This window comes from Strix uralensis, chromosome Z (genome assembly GCF_047716275.1).
Source record: "Strix uralensis isolate ZFMK-TIS-50842 chromosome Z, bStrUra1, whole genome shotgun sequence".
In the NCBI taxonomy this organism is placed as follows: Eukaryota; Metazoa; Chordata; class Aves; order Strigiformes; family Strigidae; genus Strix; species Strix uralensis.
The window spans coordinates 59,353,507-59,368,121 of record NC_134012.1 but is presented as its reverse complement, the minus strand read 5'-3'; the positions used below and the strand labels follow the sequence as shown (position 1 = coordinate 59,368,121).

The 14,615-nt window shown below is 40.2% G+C and overlaps 1 protein-coding gene across 10 annotated transcripts in view; it reads right to left on the bottom strand.

Moving 5' to 3' along the window:
- Positions 1-14,615, bottom strand: part of FBXL17 (F-box and leucine rich repeat protein 17) — a 315,193-nt gene that overhangs the window by 179,782 nt on the left and 120,796 nt on the right. The window contains exon 7 of one of the 10 annotated variants that reach the window (XM_074855755.1): positions 454-1,416. The exons of the other annotated variants lie outside the window; for them this stretch is intronic. Within the exon in view, the coding sequence (XP_074711856.1) occupies positions 1,209-1,416 (208 nt within the window). The 3' untranslated portion in view covers positions 454-1,208. Of the gene's footprint in view, positions 1-453; positions 1,417-14,615 lie in introns of those variants that run through there. 10 annotated transcript variants of the gene reach the window in all.

Genomic DNA, 14,615 nt, shown 5'->3' with positions numbered 1-14,615 from the left:
TTATCTAAATAACCACACCAAACACCTTGAGTTGCAAACTGAAAATAAGTGTATCTCAGTGTTTCCTCAAGAAATATGTGTAATTTCATTTATTTTCTCATCAGCCCTAGTGTTTTGCCAATGCCCTCCAAGTATTCCAATAAGCAGAATGTACTTTTTCTTTAAATTGGGGAAAAAATATATATCCATAAACCCTACTATAAGCATTTACACCTTGTCAGTTTGATGTTGAGTATCTCCTCTCCAAGTATGCTCTCCCAAATTACTTAAGTTACTTTTTTCCTGAATTTTTTTCTTTTCCCATAAGCACTTATGTAAATATGAGTAAGTTAAACACAAGGCTCAAATGAAAAGATTACATAAGACATGGCTTGCATAAAACATGAAAGAGAATCATGATTCTATCCAATAAGAAAGAAGAATCTTATATTTAAGTTGTTGCAGCCATGGGACAGTACAAACCATTCAAGGTCCTTTAATAAAATGGGAAGGGCTAATGCCATTTTGCCTGGCTCAACTTGTAATCTCTTAAAAGATCTTTAGGTTAATTATATTTAAATATCAATTTTTTTCTGAGACATTACAGAAGCTTTACACAATATGTAAAGAAAAAAACATTGCCTGTTTAGTGTCCTGCTAATATCCTAAGACTTCAACAGTAATAACACAGATGTACTGTGAACCAGACTTTGTGAGTCTAATCACTGCCTGAAGCATATATTGTATGAGATTTTCTTTAAAGGTTACTATAGGTTATGCAATACCCACTATAGCCATGCTTTCAGTTACATGAAAAAAAGAAAAAAAAAAAAACAAAAGAAGAAAAGATAGTATATGAAGAGAAATAAAACAATTTACATGTATTCTTGCCCAATTTTGGCAGGCATATGAGACTTGTAGGGTAGTTACAGGAATCTATTCTAGGGCACCATGCTAAATTAAAAAAAAAAAAAAAAAAGGTAGAAACTAATCCGGATTTATCAATAAAAAACGGAGAACAGTTTTGTACAGTATTTTTATTTATAAAATACTTCCACAAATGCTCAGACTGTGCATGCAGTAGCTATGGAAAAATTGTGAATATTTTTCAGGGCTGGAGCACAGGCCCTCTGAGAAGAGGCAGAGGGGCATTTTCAGCCTGGAGGAGAGGTGGTTTGAGGGGGATAAAGCAGCTTTCCTGTACCTACAAGGTCATCAACAGAACAGAGTCAGGCTCTTAATAGGGGTGCATGCTGGGAGGATGAGGAAAACAATGTGGAATCTGAAACAAGAGTTTCAAACTCAGCGTCTACTTCAGACTTTTTCCCCATGAGGATAGTCAAGCAGTGGCAAAAGTTGCCGAGAGAGGTTGTGCAGACCCTGTCCTTGGAGACTTTGATACTCAGCTGTTCTGGTCTGCTCTCACAGATGATCCTGCTGTGAACAGAGGGTTGGTCTAGAGACCTCCTGAGGTCCAGGCTGAATGATCCTATTCTAATTATATTGTATACTAGTAAGCCAGTCGTTTATGGAAAGTTTAAGACATGTCAGTTACAATCTGAAAATAAAATTTTTAAAAAAGCAGAACTCTTTTGTAATTCATTCTAAGATATAATTTATATTTAGAATTGATTTAATTTCAGATTTACATGTCCATTTCCAAACACAAGTTCTTTCTTTCTTATTTACAGATTTTAAAATTTCACCATTATCTTGAAATTCTTCGACACCTGTTTTGCAAGATAACTGCCTTTGAATCTTTCTGAAGTGTTAGAAGACCATATTCCTTTATTGTAAAAATTATTAATATGGGAACTGTTTCTCACATTGTGATATCATCCTTTTAAAGGGTATACGCAAAGATAAAATAAGCTCCTTCATGCTAGATCCTTTCAACAAGTGCTGGCTTGTCATGTTTAGATAGTAGCTTGAGTTCACTTTTCTCTTCATAATCCCTAAATCTGTTTCAGAATCACTGCTCTCAAAGGTGTAACTCCTTCCTCATTGTGTAGCTATATTCTGCATTCTTTATTCCTTAATATACAATTTTGTGTATAGCTATACTGAAATGCATTTTTCTCAGCATGGGCTTGGTTCACTAAAATAATCTAGATGGCTTGGCATCAAGAGTCTATCTTCACTGTTATTTACTACTTCCCTCCTTCTTGCACCATGCACAGATTTTACAAGCTGTAAGTTTATATACACCTAGAAGATACACATAGAAATAATGAATGACTATTGATCGCTTACCAATCTCTTTCAATATATGACACCAACCTAGGTTCAAATTTACAAAACAAAATGCATGGAAAAAATAAGAGTAAGATTCTGAAGTAAGAGAAAGATTATATTAACTTCATTCTGAAGGATATAAAAATTAGATTTATAAATATGAGCTAGACTAGTCTTCAAATTTATGAATAAATAAATATTTCATAGTTCCTATTCTGTTGCTTGAGAAAGAAATAAATGTGACAGTGACTACCCAGGAAGAAGAAAGAAGAAACTTCACAAGCAATCAAGTGATAATCCCTTGCAAGGGAATACCACAGCTACAAGTCTCAACTTCTGTTACATATTAGAGAATTCCCAGTACTACAGCAGCAAGCAATGCATTCTGATCTCCTTCTGCAAGTATTTAACAGATTCTTTTTTCCAGGAAGCACAGCACAAATGAAAATGAATACACAGCAAATCTTTAATCCATAAAATGCTGTCTTTATAAATAACCGATACTACACTCTACTTCATTTAGTCTTTTTTCAATATATGAAAAGAATCCTGCAGAGCTACAAATACTACAAATCTGATGTATGGTATCAGACTCTTAAATCTTAAGACAGATACTCAAATTATTAGATACTGAAATACAGGCATTTCTGCTTTTCTTAAATTCAATTCCCAATTTATACAATGATCTCTCTCCACTTCAGCTGTGCTTTGTAGATGAAACAATAAATATCTGTGATCTTTTAATTAGTAGTCTTGAGAAAGATCATTTCCCTTTCTTATTTTATAAAGGAAGAAATGGAGTCATTGAAGTTTAAATGAGTTAAGTTAAAAAAGACAGTAACAGTAAAGCCTGAAATAGCACTCAATTCTGATACCATATTCACAGGACCACGGAGTTTCACAAAATATCTCAGCATTTCTTAATATTCTTAACTAATCTATTATGCAAACAAATACTTTTTTCTTTCTCTTAAGTATAACGCTTATAATGCTTATTCTGCTTGCAATACAGGATGATGATAAAAACAAAATCTCTCTTCCTCAGGTAGTTGCTATTTAATGTGAAATTAATGTAAAACTTCAAGGTTCAACAACTCTTTCATAACTTTTGAGCATACATTATTTAACAAATAACATCTAGCAAAAAGCGTGGGTCAGACCTGAACTACTGAATATCATACACAACACTGTTTAAATTTGTTAATTTCAGTGTCTCAGTCCCTGAATCCCTCCCAAAAGTCCAGTATACTGCTCTGTGTACCAAGAGCCCAAGACAAGCACTGCAGGTGTCCAGGTTCCACTTCTTTGTAGATCCTCAGAAACACACTTGTAAGTAATGGAAAATTACTTTACAAGGTCTATCAAAGCCCCCAAACAACAAATACCCTCAACAACCTGACCTTTCAAAGGTTATGAAATAAGAATCAGTTCAACAGCTTCCACCTTGTACCTTGTCTTCCATACAACAGAGAACTGAAAAGGCCATAGTACTTTCAAACCCTGGCACAGTTCTTCCCCCTGCAACCTGACATTCTATAGCTTCCTGCTGAAAGTATTAAGATTTATGTGTCAAAATGTTTGACTCTGTAATAATACAGACATAGGATGAATGGGATAAACAACAGCTGCAACTTCATTTACAACATAAATGAATACAAATCTAAATATCTAGATATAGTATCTAGACCCACATACAATCAGTTTACTCTTTCTTTTGGAAAATAAGCAGGAGACTCTAGTCTGACACGACCTTCACTCCACTCCCACTTCACACCCACAATAACTGCAATCCTGAAGCATAGCTCTTTGTAATACCAGCTCTATTAGATCTCACAGTTTAATCAAATGTTTTTTGAAAAAAAGTCAAAACAAAGCCATAAATACAATCAAAAAAGATGCTATACAGAGGTATGTAGAGTATTGAAAGAGAGAAGATCATGGTCCATCTAACACTGATTTGGCCTTTCAAGAGGATTTCCCCATGAGCCCTGAAAAGGAAGCGATCAAAACAGTACTGCATAGCAAAAATAGTGGTTCAAAACACAACAAATGATAGAACGCTGAAATAACTCCAAAGCCTGCTCTAACCAAATATACCAAGGTAAGGTTGTCCAGAAACCTATGGAGGGCCTTGTAGCACCTGCAGTCAGTCAGATGAGCTGGGCAAACATATGGGCAAATCCTTCACAAGAAACAGCAGCTGCATGGCTATTCTGTCACGTGTTCTTTTGAATTATGCCAATCTACAGACCTGGATGAATAAAAATTCAGCTGACTCAGAGCTCCTGTTTTTCTGGGCCCAGCTGTAAGCAGCTGTCTATGCCTCTGCCTTTTGTTACTGCTCTATACCCTCTTTCTAAATATGGTGCCTTGGTATTTGCTGTTTTATTTTCTAGGTATTTTGGATACCTCCACTGCTATGAATACCTCTGTGAGTATCTCCATGACGTTGCTAGAGAATGTATCCCAAAAGCAATCCATCTTTCAGCAGTATATTGCCTATGTTCCTATCATATGTTAACAAAATAACTCTTTATGTCAAGAGGTTAAGTCAATTTCTAGATTGTTTTTTAATTAATTTTGATTCAATGTTCCAATTTGACGTATACAGCTCTATTAGGTGTTGGCAACATAAGAAAGCAACCTGTGGTCTGACACAGTGAGAATCTTTCTTTTTAAGGTATCGTGAAATACTCAGCTTTACTCTTAGGGTACTGCCAGGCATGTGGATTAATAATTGCCTTATTTCGAGAAAGACTCTATTTTTATATTATGTTCCAACAGTGTAGAAATCTGTTTTTCATTTTTTATATCTTGAGTGGTTGCCATTGAAGACAAGAAATAAGGACTTCCAATGTACACATTTTTGATCATAGATTGCTCTATCATTTTATCATAGAATCATGGAATGATTTGGGTTGGAAGGGACCTTAAAGATCATCTAGTTCCAACTCCCCTGACTCGGGCAGCAGCACCTTCCACTAGACCAGGTTGCTCAAAGCCCCGTCCAACCTGGTCTTGTACACTTCCAGGGAGGGGGCAACCACAACTTCTCTGGGCAACCTGTTCCAGTGCCTCACCACCCTCACAGTAAAGAATTTCTTCCTTATAGCTAACCTGAATCTACCCTCTCTCAGTTTAAAACCGTTACTCCTCATCCTATCACTACACTCCCCTGATAGGGATACTCCCCATCTTTCCCGTAGGCCTCCGTTAAGCACTGGAAGGCTCTCTCCAGTCTGAACAACCCCAACTCTCTCAGCCTGTCCTCATAAGGGAGGTGCTCCAGCCCTCTGATCATCTTTGTGGCCTCCTCTGGACTTGCTCGAGCAGGTCCATGTCCTTCTTATGTTGGGGGGCCCCAGAGCTGGACACAGTACTCCAGGTGGGATCTCATAAGAACAGAGTAGAGGGGGAGAATCACCTCCCTCAACCTGATGGTCACACTTTTCTTGGTGCAGCCCAGGATACAGTTGGCTTTCTGGGCTGCGAGCGCACATTGCTGGCTCATGGTCAGTTTTCCATCCGCTCCTACTTCCGAGTCCCTATCCACAGGGCTGCTCTCAATCCACTCTTCATCCAGCCTGTATTTGTGCTTGGGATTGCCTTGACCTATGTGCAGGACCTTGCACTTGGCCTTGTTGAACTTCCTGAAGTTTGCACATGCCCACACCTCCAGACTGTCAAGATACCTTTGAATGGCATCCCTTCCCTCCAGCGTATTGACTGCACCACACAGCTTGGTGTCATCAGTGAACTTGTTTCTCTCCTTATGTTCCTCTACTGAACTCTTTACAAAGAAAATCAATATCAACCTTAAACTTGATTGTAACTGTCAGTCTTTAAAAGGATTTTTTTTGTTTTCACTGAATTGGTTCTCATTTCTGTCAGCTTGCCCCTCAACAACCTATGCATTTTGCTGTAACTCCTTTGAAATTATTTCCAATTTTATGAAACTTTTAGTGTTTTTCCATTTCTGAACACTTTCCCTAAAATTAATTTATTCCTTGCTGATCATTTGAGTAAGAACAGAATTTACAGGTAAGATGTTACCATACACTGACAGTCCTTAATTTTCTTTTTTTTTATAAAAAATGGTCTCAACAATTTTTAAGCACAAAATACATTTTCAGGACAACCTATAGAAACATAACCACACTTAACATAGCTGTCAGGAGTGTACATATAATGCATTATGCTGATAACTGACCTCTGATTTATGTGTGTATCCTGGAGAGGATCAAGAGTGAAAGAAAAAGAGTAGGAAAAGAAAAGAAAGTTGAAAAAACAGTGTCATGGTTAAGATACTGCTGTCTTTTTTGATATGTACTACATCAAAATTAGCTTAAGTATTTCAATATTTAACATCACTATGCATTATATATACCCTTTGTCTAGCCTTACTACCAGTTTGAGATTCTGAATTGTTGATAATCTAGATATTTGCTATAACTCTGTAATCATCTCATATTATGCAAATTCAATACAAACGTTAAGGAAGTTTCAAAGTCTTTGTAAGCAGGAAAAAAATCAGGCCTTCTAACAATGCAATATAAGCTTACATTTGCATCATATCAGTTTCCATATTGATGTCACCTTGTTAAATAAAGTAAGAATCTGAAACAGAATTTACTCTTCATTACTGAATGCTGTTCTCTCGTTCAGATGGATTTGATGAAACAGTCAGTAACTTTTACTGTTCAATTTTTAATTAAATTTACTACTTACATGTTTAGTATTTTATTCTTAATCAAGAGCTGGTTGGTTGTTTTTCTTTCATATACTCTCATTTAGAGAGTACTACATTACTGGATGTTTGCGTTTCTAGATTAACATGCACAATGTTGCCTTAATGGTGTGTGAAAGATTGTGTTTACACAAAAACAAACACAGGCACCATAAAAAAAACAAATCACACCACAGAAGGGAGAAAGAAATAGACTAGTTAATTTACTATATATGCCTTTAAATTTCAGAATGGTGCATACATCTAATCTTCTCATGCCATAACATAATAAGTCTTTGTAAGGTTTACTATTTAACCATTTTTATGTAAAAAATACAACAGCAGGTGAGGAAGAGAGTGTCTTCAGTTCTAAGAAGCTAAAATAATGACTTAAAGACAATGAGTGGTTCTATTAAACTGTTCATTCCCTTTAACAAGGACATATCAAGTTTATCAAATGATTTTGCATATTTTAGTAGGTAGGTAAAAATAGTTTCATGGTCTTTATTGTTTCTGCTCTATACTACATCCTCAATGCAAATGCGGAATAGACTCACAAAAACGATTATTGTGCAGCTACTAACAAGAAAACATGTTCTCAATTTTTACTTCCTTCATGTAAAAAAAAAAAGTCTTCCTAAAAGCTGCATAAGTCACAGACAACACTGGAAAATACTCTATTACTGGAGAATACTCAACTTCTTCTCAAGCGCCCATTTTTTAATAATAAATTTGTCTCTAATGGAACTGGAACCCACAAGACTATTTCCCATTATTCCTATGGCTGTGCCAAGCTCTTCCATATCTAAAAATGTTAGTCTGTACCACTATGGTCAGAAGACTGTGAGGGCTGATCTAAGCTTGACCTGGCAGACCAACAAGAGATGAAAAAATAACACGGTAGATTTACTTTGTTGTGCTTGCTCATCACCTTGTCTCCTACCACTTAAGAGCAACCATAGTACACAAAGTCCTTACAAAAGAAGTATTCCCTACAATAGTACCCACAGGATATATTAAACTTTCCTAAAGGGCAGAAAGGGCACCTAAAACAGAGTATGTGCAATTTTAACAAGTATCCCCTAATCATTTGTTGAACTTGATGCCAACAAAATTATAGCACCTACAATGTAAAGACTTTGTCCTGACACCCATCCTGTCCAAACGATGTGAAAATAGAAGGGTGAAAGTGCAATCTGGCACATCCATTTCTATTCATTAAAGTATCCATGCTTTACTGTACATAAATCTTGAGAAACATATAACAACGAAAGAATGTGCAATTAACAGACAATACTTAAGGTTATCACTATTCAGCAGCATCAGGTCCCTGTAATAGAGCAAGTCTGCTGTAATTCCAAGAAAGGTAAGATTTACATATCCTAGCAAACATGTTATATACACTGATGAGCAGCATAAAATTGACAGAATCACAGAATCACAGAATCATCTAGGTTGGAAAGGACCTTGAAGATCATCTGGTCCAACTGTTAACCTAACATTAACAGTTCCCAACTACACCATATCCTTAAGAGCTATGTCAAAGCAACTCTTAAACACCTCCAGGGATGGGGACTCCACCACTGCCCTGGGCAGCCCATTCCAATGCCTAACAACCCGTTCTGCAAAGAAATACTTCTGATACCTAGTCTAAACCTTCCCTGGTGCAATTTGAGGCCACTACCTCTTGTCCTATCACTTGTTACTTGGTGAAAGAGGCTCATCCCCAGCTCTCTGCAACCTCCTTTCAGGTAGTTGTAGACGGCGATGAGGTCTCCCCTCAGCCTCCTCTTCTCCAGACTAAACAACCCCAATTCCCTCAGCTGCGCCTCGTATGACATGTGCTCCAGACCCTTCACCAGCTTCGTTGCCCTTCTTTGGACACGCTCGAGTAATTCAATGTCCTTTTTGTAGTGAGGGGCCCAAAACTGAACACAGTCATCGAGGTGCGGCCTCACCAGTGCCAAGTCCAGGGGTAAGATCACTTCCCTGTCCCTGCTGGCCACGCTATTTCTGATACAGGCCAGGATGCCATTGGCCTTCTTGGCCACCTGGGCACACTGATGGCTCATGTTCAGCCGGCTGTCAGTCAACACCCCCAGGTCCCTCTCTGACTGGCAGCTCTCCAGCCACTCCTCCCCAAGCCTGTAGCGCTGCTGGGGGTTGTTGTGGCTGAAGTGCAGCATCCGGCATTTGGCCGCATTGAAACTCCTACAGTTGGCCTTAGCCCATCACTCCAGCCTGTCCAGGTCTCTCTGCAGAGCCTCCCTACCCTCGAGCAGATCAACACTCCCACCCAACTTGGTGTCATCTGCAAACTTACTGAGGGTGCACTCGATCCCCTCGTTGAGATCATCAATAAAGATGTTAAACAGGAGTGGCCCCAAAACCGAGCCCTGGGGGACACCACTCGTGACCGGCCGCCAACTGGATTTAACTCCATTCACCACAACTCTTTGGGCCTGGCCATCCAGCCAGTTTTTTACCCAGAAAAGTGTGCAATCATCCAAGCCTCGAGCAGCCAGTTTCGCCAGGACAATGCTGTGGGAAACGGTGTCAAAGGCCTTACTGAAGTCAAGGTAAACTACATCCACAGGCTTTCCCTCATCCAATAAGCAGGTTACCCTGTCATAGAAGGAGATCAGGTTTGTCAAGCAGGACCTGCCTTTCATAAACCCATGCTGACTGGGCCTGATCATCTGGTTGTCCTGCATGTGTTGTGTGATGGTACTCAGGATGAGCTGCTCCACCAGCTTCCCAGGCACCAAAGTCAAGCTGGCAGGCCTGTAATTTCCTGGATCATCCTTCCAACCCTCCTTATAGATGGGCGTCACATTGGCCAGTTTCCAATCTGTCGGGACCTCCCCGGTCAGCCAGGACTGCTGGTAAATGATGGAAAGCGCCTTGGCGAGCACCCCAGCCAGCTCCTTCAGCACCCTTGGGTGTATCCCATCCGGTCCCATAGACTTGTGTCTATGTGATGCAGTAGGTCACTGACTGTCTCCTCCTGGACTGTGAGGGGGTCGTTCTCCCAGTCTCTGTCTTCTGGCTGAGGAGGCTGGATTCCCTCAAGACAACTAGTCTTGTTATTAAAGACTGAGGCAAAGAAGGCATTAAGCACCTCAGCTTTTTCCCCATCACTTGTTACCATGTTTCCTCCTGCGTGTAGCAGGGGATGGAGACTCTCCCTGGTCTTTCTTTTGCTACTGACATACTTACAGAAACATTTCTTCTTGTCCTTGATTGCTGAATCCAGATTAATATCCAGCTGGGCTTTAGACCTCCTGATTTCCCACCTGCATAGACTCACAGCCTCTTTGTAATCACTGTGAGTGGCTAGCCCCTTCTTCCAAAGGCTGTAAACTCTCCTTTTCTCCCTGAGTTCCAGCCAAAGCTCCCTGTTCAGCAAGGGTGGTCTTCTCTGTTGCCGGCTTCTTTTCAGCACCTGGGAATAGCCTGCTCCTGTGCTATTAAGACTTCCTTCTTAAAGAGTGCCCAGCCTTCCTGGACCCCTATACCCCTCAGGATCGTCTCCCAAGGGATCCTTTCAAGCAAGACAGTCAGTCCTTTTGAAGTCCAGGATGTCAGTTCTGCTTAGCCCTCTCCTGGCCTCTCTCAGAACAGAGAAGAACTGTATTATTTCATGATTGCTGTGCCCTAGTCGGCCTCCAACCACCACATCCTCCACCAGTCCTTCTCTGTTCACAAAGAGGAGATCCAGCAGGGCACCTTCGCTGGTCGGTTCACTCTCCAGCTGTGTCAGGAAGTTATCTCCCACACATTCCAGGAATCTCCAGGACTGGTCCCGCCCTGCTGTGTTGTATTTTCAGCAGATGTCGGGGAAGTTAAAGTCTCCCACAAGAACAAGGGCAAGCGATTGTGAGATTTCTCCTATCTGCCTACAGAGTATTTCATCCACCTCTTGTCCTGGGTGGGTGGCCTATAGTAGACTCCCACTACAACATCTGCCCTGTTGGCCTTCCCCCTGATTCTAACACAAAGACACTCCACCCTGTCTTCACTACACTTGTACTCAAAGCAATCATAACAGTCCCTAACATACAGCGCCACCCCACCACCTCTCCTTCCTTGTCTATCCCTCCTAAAGAGCTTGTAGCCATCAGTTGGCACACTCCAGTCATGGGAGACATCCCACCATGTTTCTGTTATAGCCACTACATCATAATTTTCCTTCTTCATCATGGCTTCAAGCTCCTCCTGTTTGTTACCCATGCTGTGTGCATTGGTATACATGCACTTCAGATGGGCTGGTGTTTTGTCCCCTTCCCCCTTCAAATCTAGTTTAAAGCTCTCTCAATGAGCCCAGATAACTCCTGCCCCAAGATCCCTTTCCCCCTCTGGGACAGGTGCATACCATGTGATGTCAAAATGTCTGGCGTCCTGTATACCAACCCATGATTGAAAAATCCAAAGCCCTGACTGTAGCACCAGTCTCGGAGACACAAGTTCATCTGTTGAGTTCTCCTGTATTCTTCTTCATCCATCCCCACAACTGAAGGGATGGAGAAGAACACAATTTGTGCCCCCGACCCCTTAATCAGTTTCCCCAAGGCCCTGAAATCTCTCTTCATTGTTTTAGGACTTCTCCTGGTAATGTTGTCACTGCCTACCTGAAAAACCAGGAGAGGGTAGTAGTCCTTGAGTCTTACTAGAGTGGGGAGTTTTACTGTGAGATCCTTTACCCAGGCCCCAGGGAGGCAGCAGACTTCCCTGTGAAGTGGGTCCGGTCTGCATATTGGGCCTTCAACACTCCTCAGAACGGAGTCACCCACTACAATGACCCTTCTGGGGTTCTTTTTAGAATTCGTTTTAATACCTGGTCTAGAGAGACATGGCCTTGGTGGACCTTCGTCTTCCTCCTTGTTTGACTCATTTTCTTCATCCTTCTCTTCTTCATTGACAAGTTCCAGGGCCCCAAATCTATTGTGAAGGGACACCACGGTAGGTGAGGGAGGTCGGGAGAGGATTTTCCTGCCTCCCTGAGCAGGGACCTGTTTCCAGCCTCCCCCATCTCTTAGGTCCCCTCCTTCTGCCTGGTAGCAAGAGGGTGAGTGATCGCCTGGCTCTTCTGGAGCCTCCATTTGCTCCTTTTGTTTCAGGGGTGCCAAGGTGCTACTCTACCAATCAATTTCCTTTCGCACTCGCTAACAATTCTTAATCTTTCAACCTCTTCTCTGAGTTCCTCCACCAGGCTGAGCAGGTCATCCAGCTGATCACAGCACACACGGGTCTTGTCACTGCTGCCCTCCGGCAGGATTGACAGGCTCAGACACTCCCTGCAACTTGGGACCTGGACCGCTGCATGTTTGCGTGGCAGCTCCATCTGCGTTGCCACGTTCTTTCTGGTGGTGGTTTTGACGCAAGTGGAGACCATGGTTCAGTCTACTCGTGGAGGACGATAAGATGAAACTAGCTCAGATAAGCTGTAGACCCCGGAGAAGGACTGTGCCCTGTCCGTGCAAACTGCCGTGCAAACTGTCGCACCTCAACCTTCTGACGCGCCACGCCCTGTTTGCCGCGCTCCTGGTCGCTCGCGCTCCCTGGGGGATGCTCTTGTACGTGAGGGGCATTTGGTGTCATCACTCCAGTCTCCACCCATTCTGACTCACCGCTGTCCTCATTAGCAGAATCTCGCTCTTCCCGCTCGGGGTGGGGGCGACTTGAGGCTCTCCCCCTTCCCTGGGCTTCTGCCTTCGCATCTTGTGGTTTTGCCGTGGGTTTTTGATGCTTTGAGGAGGGTCCCCCACCACTGTCCTCTGCTTCGGAGCCCCTCTTCTCAGCAACTGAGATAATGGTTCTTCAGGTTTATAAACATGCTTTCTTTTGTAGTTTAATCAACAATTACTAGATTTATCTTTTCTATAAATTTAACTACAGGAGAGCAACTAGACAAATCATCACCTCTATCATTTCCCACACAAATATAAAGTAAAAATAGGGGATTCTCAATCACCTTTTCATGCTGTTACAGCAGAACAGCATTTAACACTTGGAAATCATGAGTGAAAGCTGGAATTAAAATTGTCTTAAATCATATACTATAATGAAGTGACAAATGTTAGAAATACTCTACACCATCCAATCTCCCAAATACTGTGTCCCAAACAAACATCTGTGTCCTTCACTATTACCATAATTGAAGAGGTTTTTTTCTGACAATTCACATTTTCACCTGTCCTTTGGTTCAGAGTCCCTGTTTTATAAGTAGTAATATGAATATCTAGTTTTATACAGACACAGTCTAAACCTCCCATGCATGTGAATGTTTATCAATTCCTAACAGTGGGATTTTACATCAGGTATTGGAACTGTCTCCTTGTTTTTAATCACCCCTTCCTCTTCTCTGCAGGCAATTACTGAGTGATGTCAAAGTTGAGATGACAAAAAAATAAAATATTCTGATCTTTCTGCTATGCCATTCATCAGAATACCCATGATTGTTAATGGGAAATTACAGGGTATCCTGTTTTAGGATTACTTCATGAGATAGATATGGACAGCTACTAGCAACGTACATGTGGAAAAACAGTGAAATTAATTTCTTGTAGGATTTTAATCTTGATTTTAAAAGTAATGTTACAATGATCTTGGGGAAATCACATCAATTTTCTAAGACTGAAAACAAATTCATAAATTGGAATATTAATAATAATACTAATATTAATATTAGCTTTAATCTAATACCTCTAGAATACTATTTGATCTTGATGTATGACCTTAAAAGTCTTGACACTCTGCATTTATCAGTAAAACTTCTCCTCTTATGTTTGAACATTCAGTCTTTATGGAAAATTCTGTACAAAAATTCACTTCAAAGTTCCAAAACAAATTGTGCACAACATGCATGGATGTATATATATTTATGTATATGGATGTTATACAGTATTTCATATTTCAGTGAAAAAAAAGTATCTTGACATTTCAGGAAACATTAAAATATTACATTAGATAATGAAACCTTTATGGTAAAAATTGTAAAACACCATGTGAGTAAAAATAATGGTTCAAATCACATGCAAGTCTCACATTCTGAAAGTATTTTGTAAAAGTAATTAACATTGTGTATATTTGTTGAAAGAATTTCTGTTTCCAAAACTGAAGAGATTTTCATGTAACTAGTCTAGACATTTACAAGTGCAATGCTATTCAAATGGTGTGTTTTTAACTTGAACAAAGCTGGGTTGCTTATCTAAATTATACCACCAGTGGATGTTAAGATACTGTAAACTGAGAGCTGATGCTCATTCAAAGCACCTAGAAAAATTAACTATTTGCTTTTCCTGTAGCCTTTTTAAGATGCAATTGAACAATATATATGAATCTTTATATGACCGTATAACTTAAGTATAACAAAAGTTATTTTGATGCACGTGTCTATTTAATACCACTATTTTCAAGGCATTTGCTGAAAAAGACTGTGACAGGCAATAGGGAGTATACAGAGAACATTACATGCTTATAAGGCCTTTACTCCCAATACAATGACTAACATAATTTGTAGTCTCAAGAGAAGCTTTACTTTGCTCTACAATACTTTATTTTACCCTTTGAATACTCGAAGTATCTATGTAAAATGAAGCTTGAAAGCGAAGTGTGATAAAATAATTTCCTGAAATTAAGTTGACGATCCAGTGACATATTTTAGCTGTAAGCT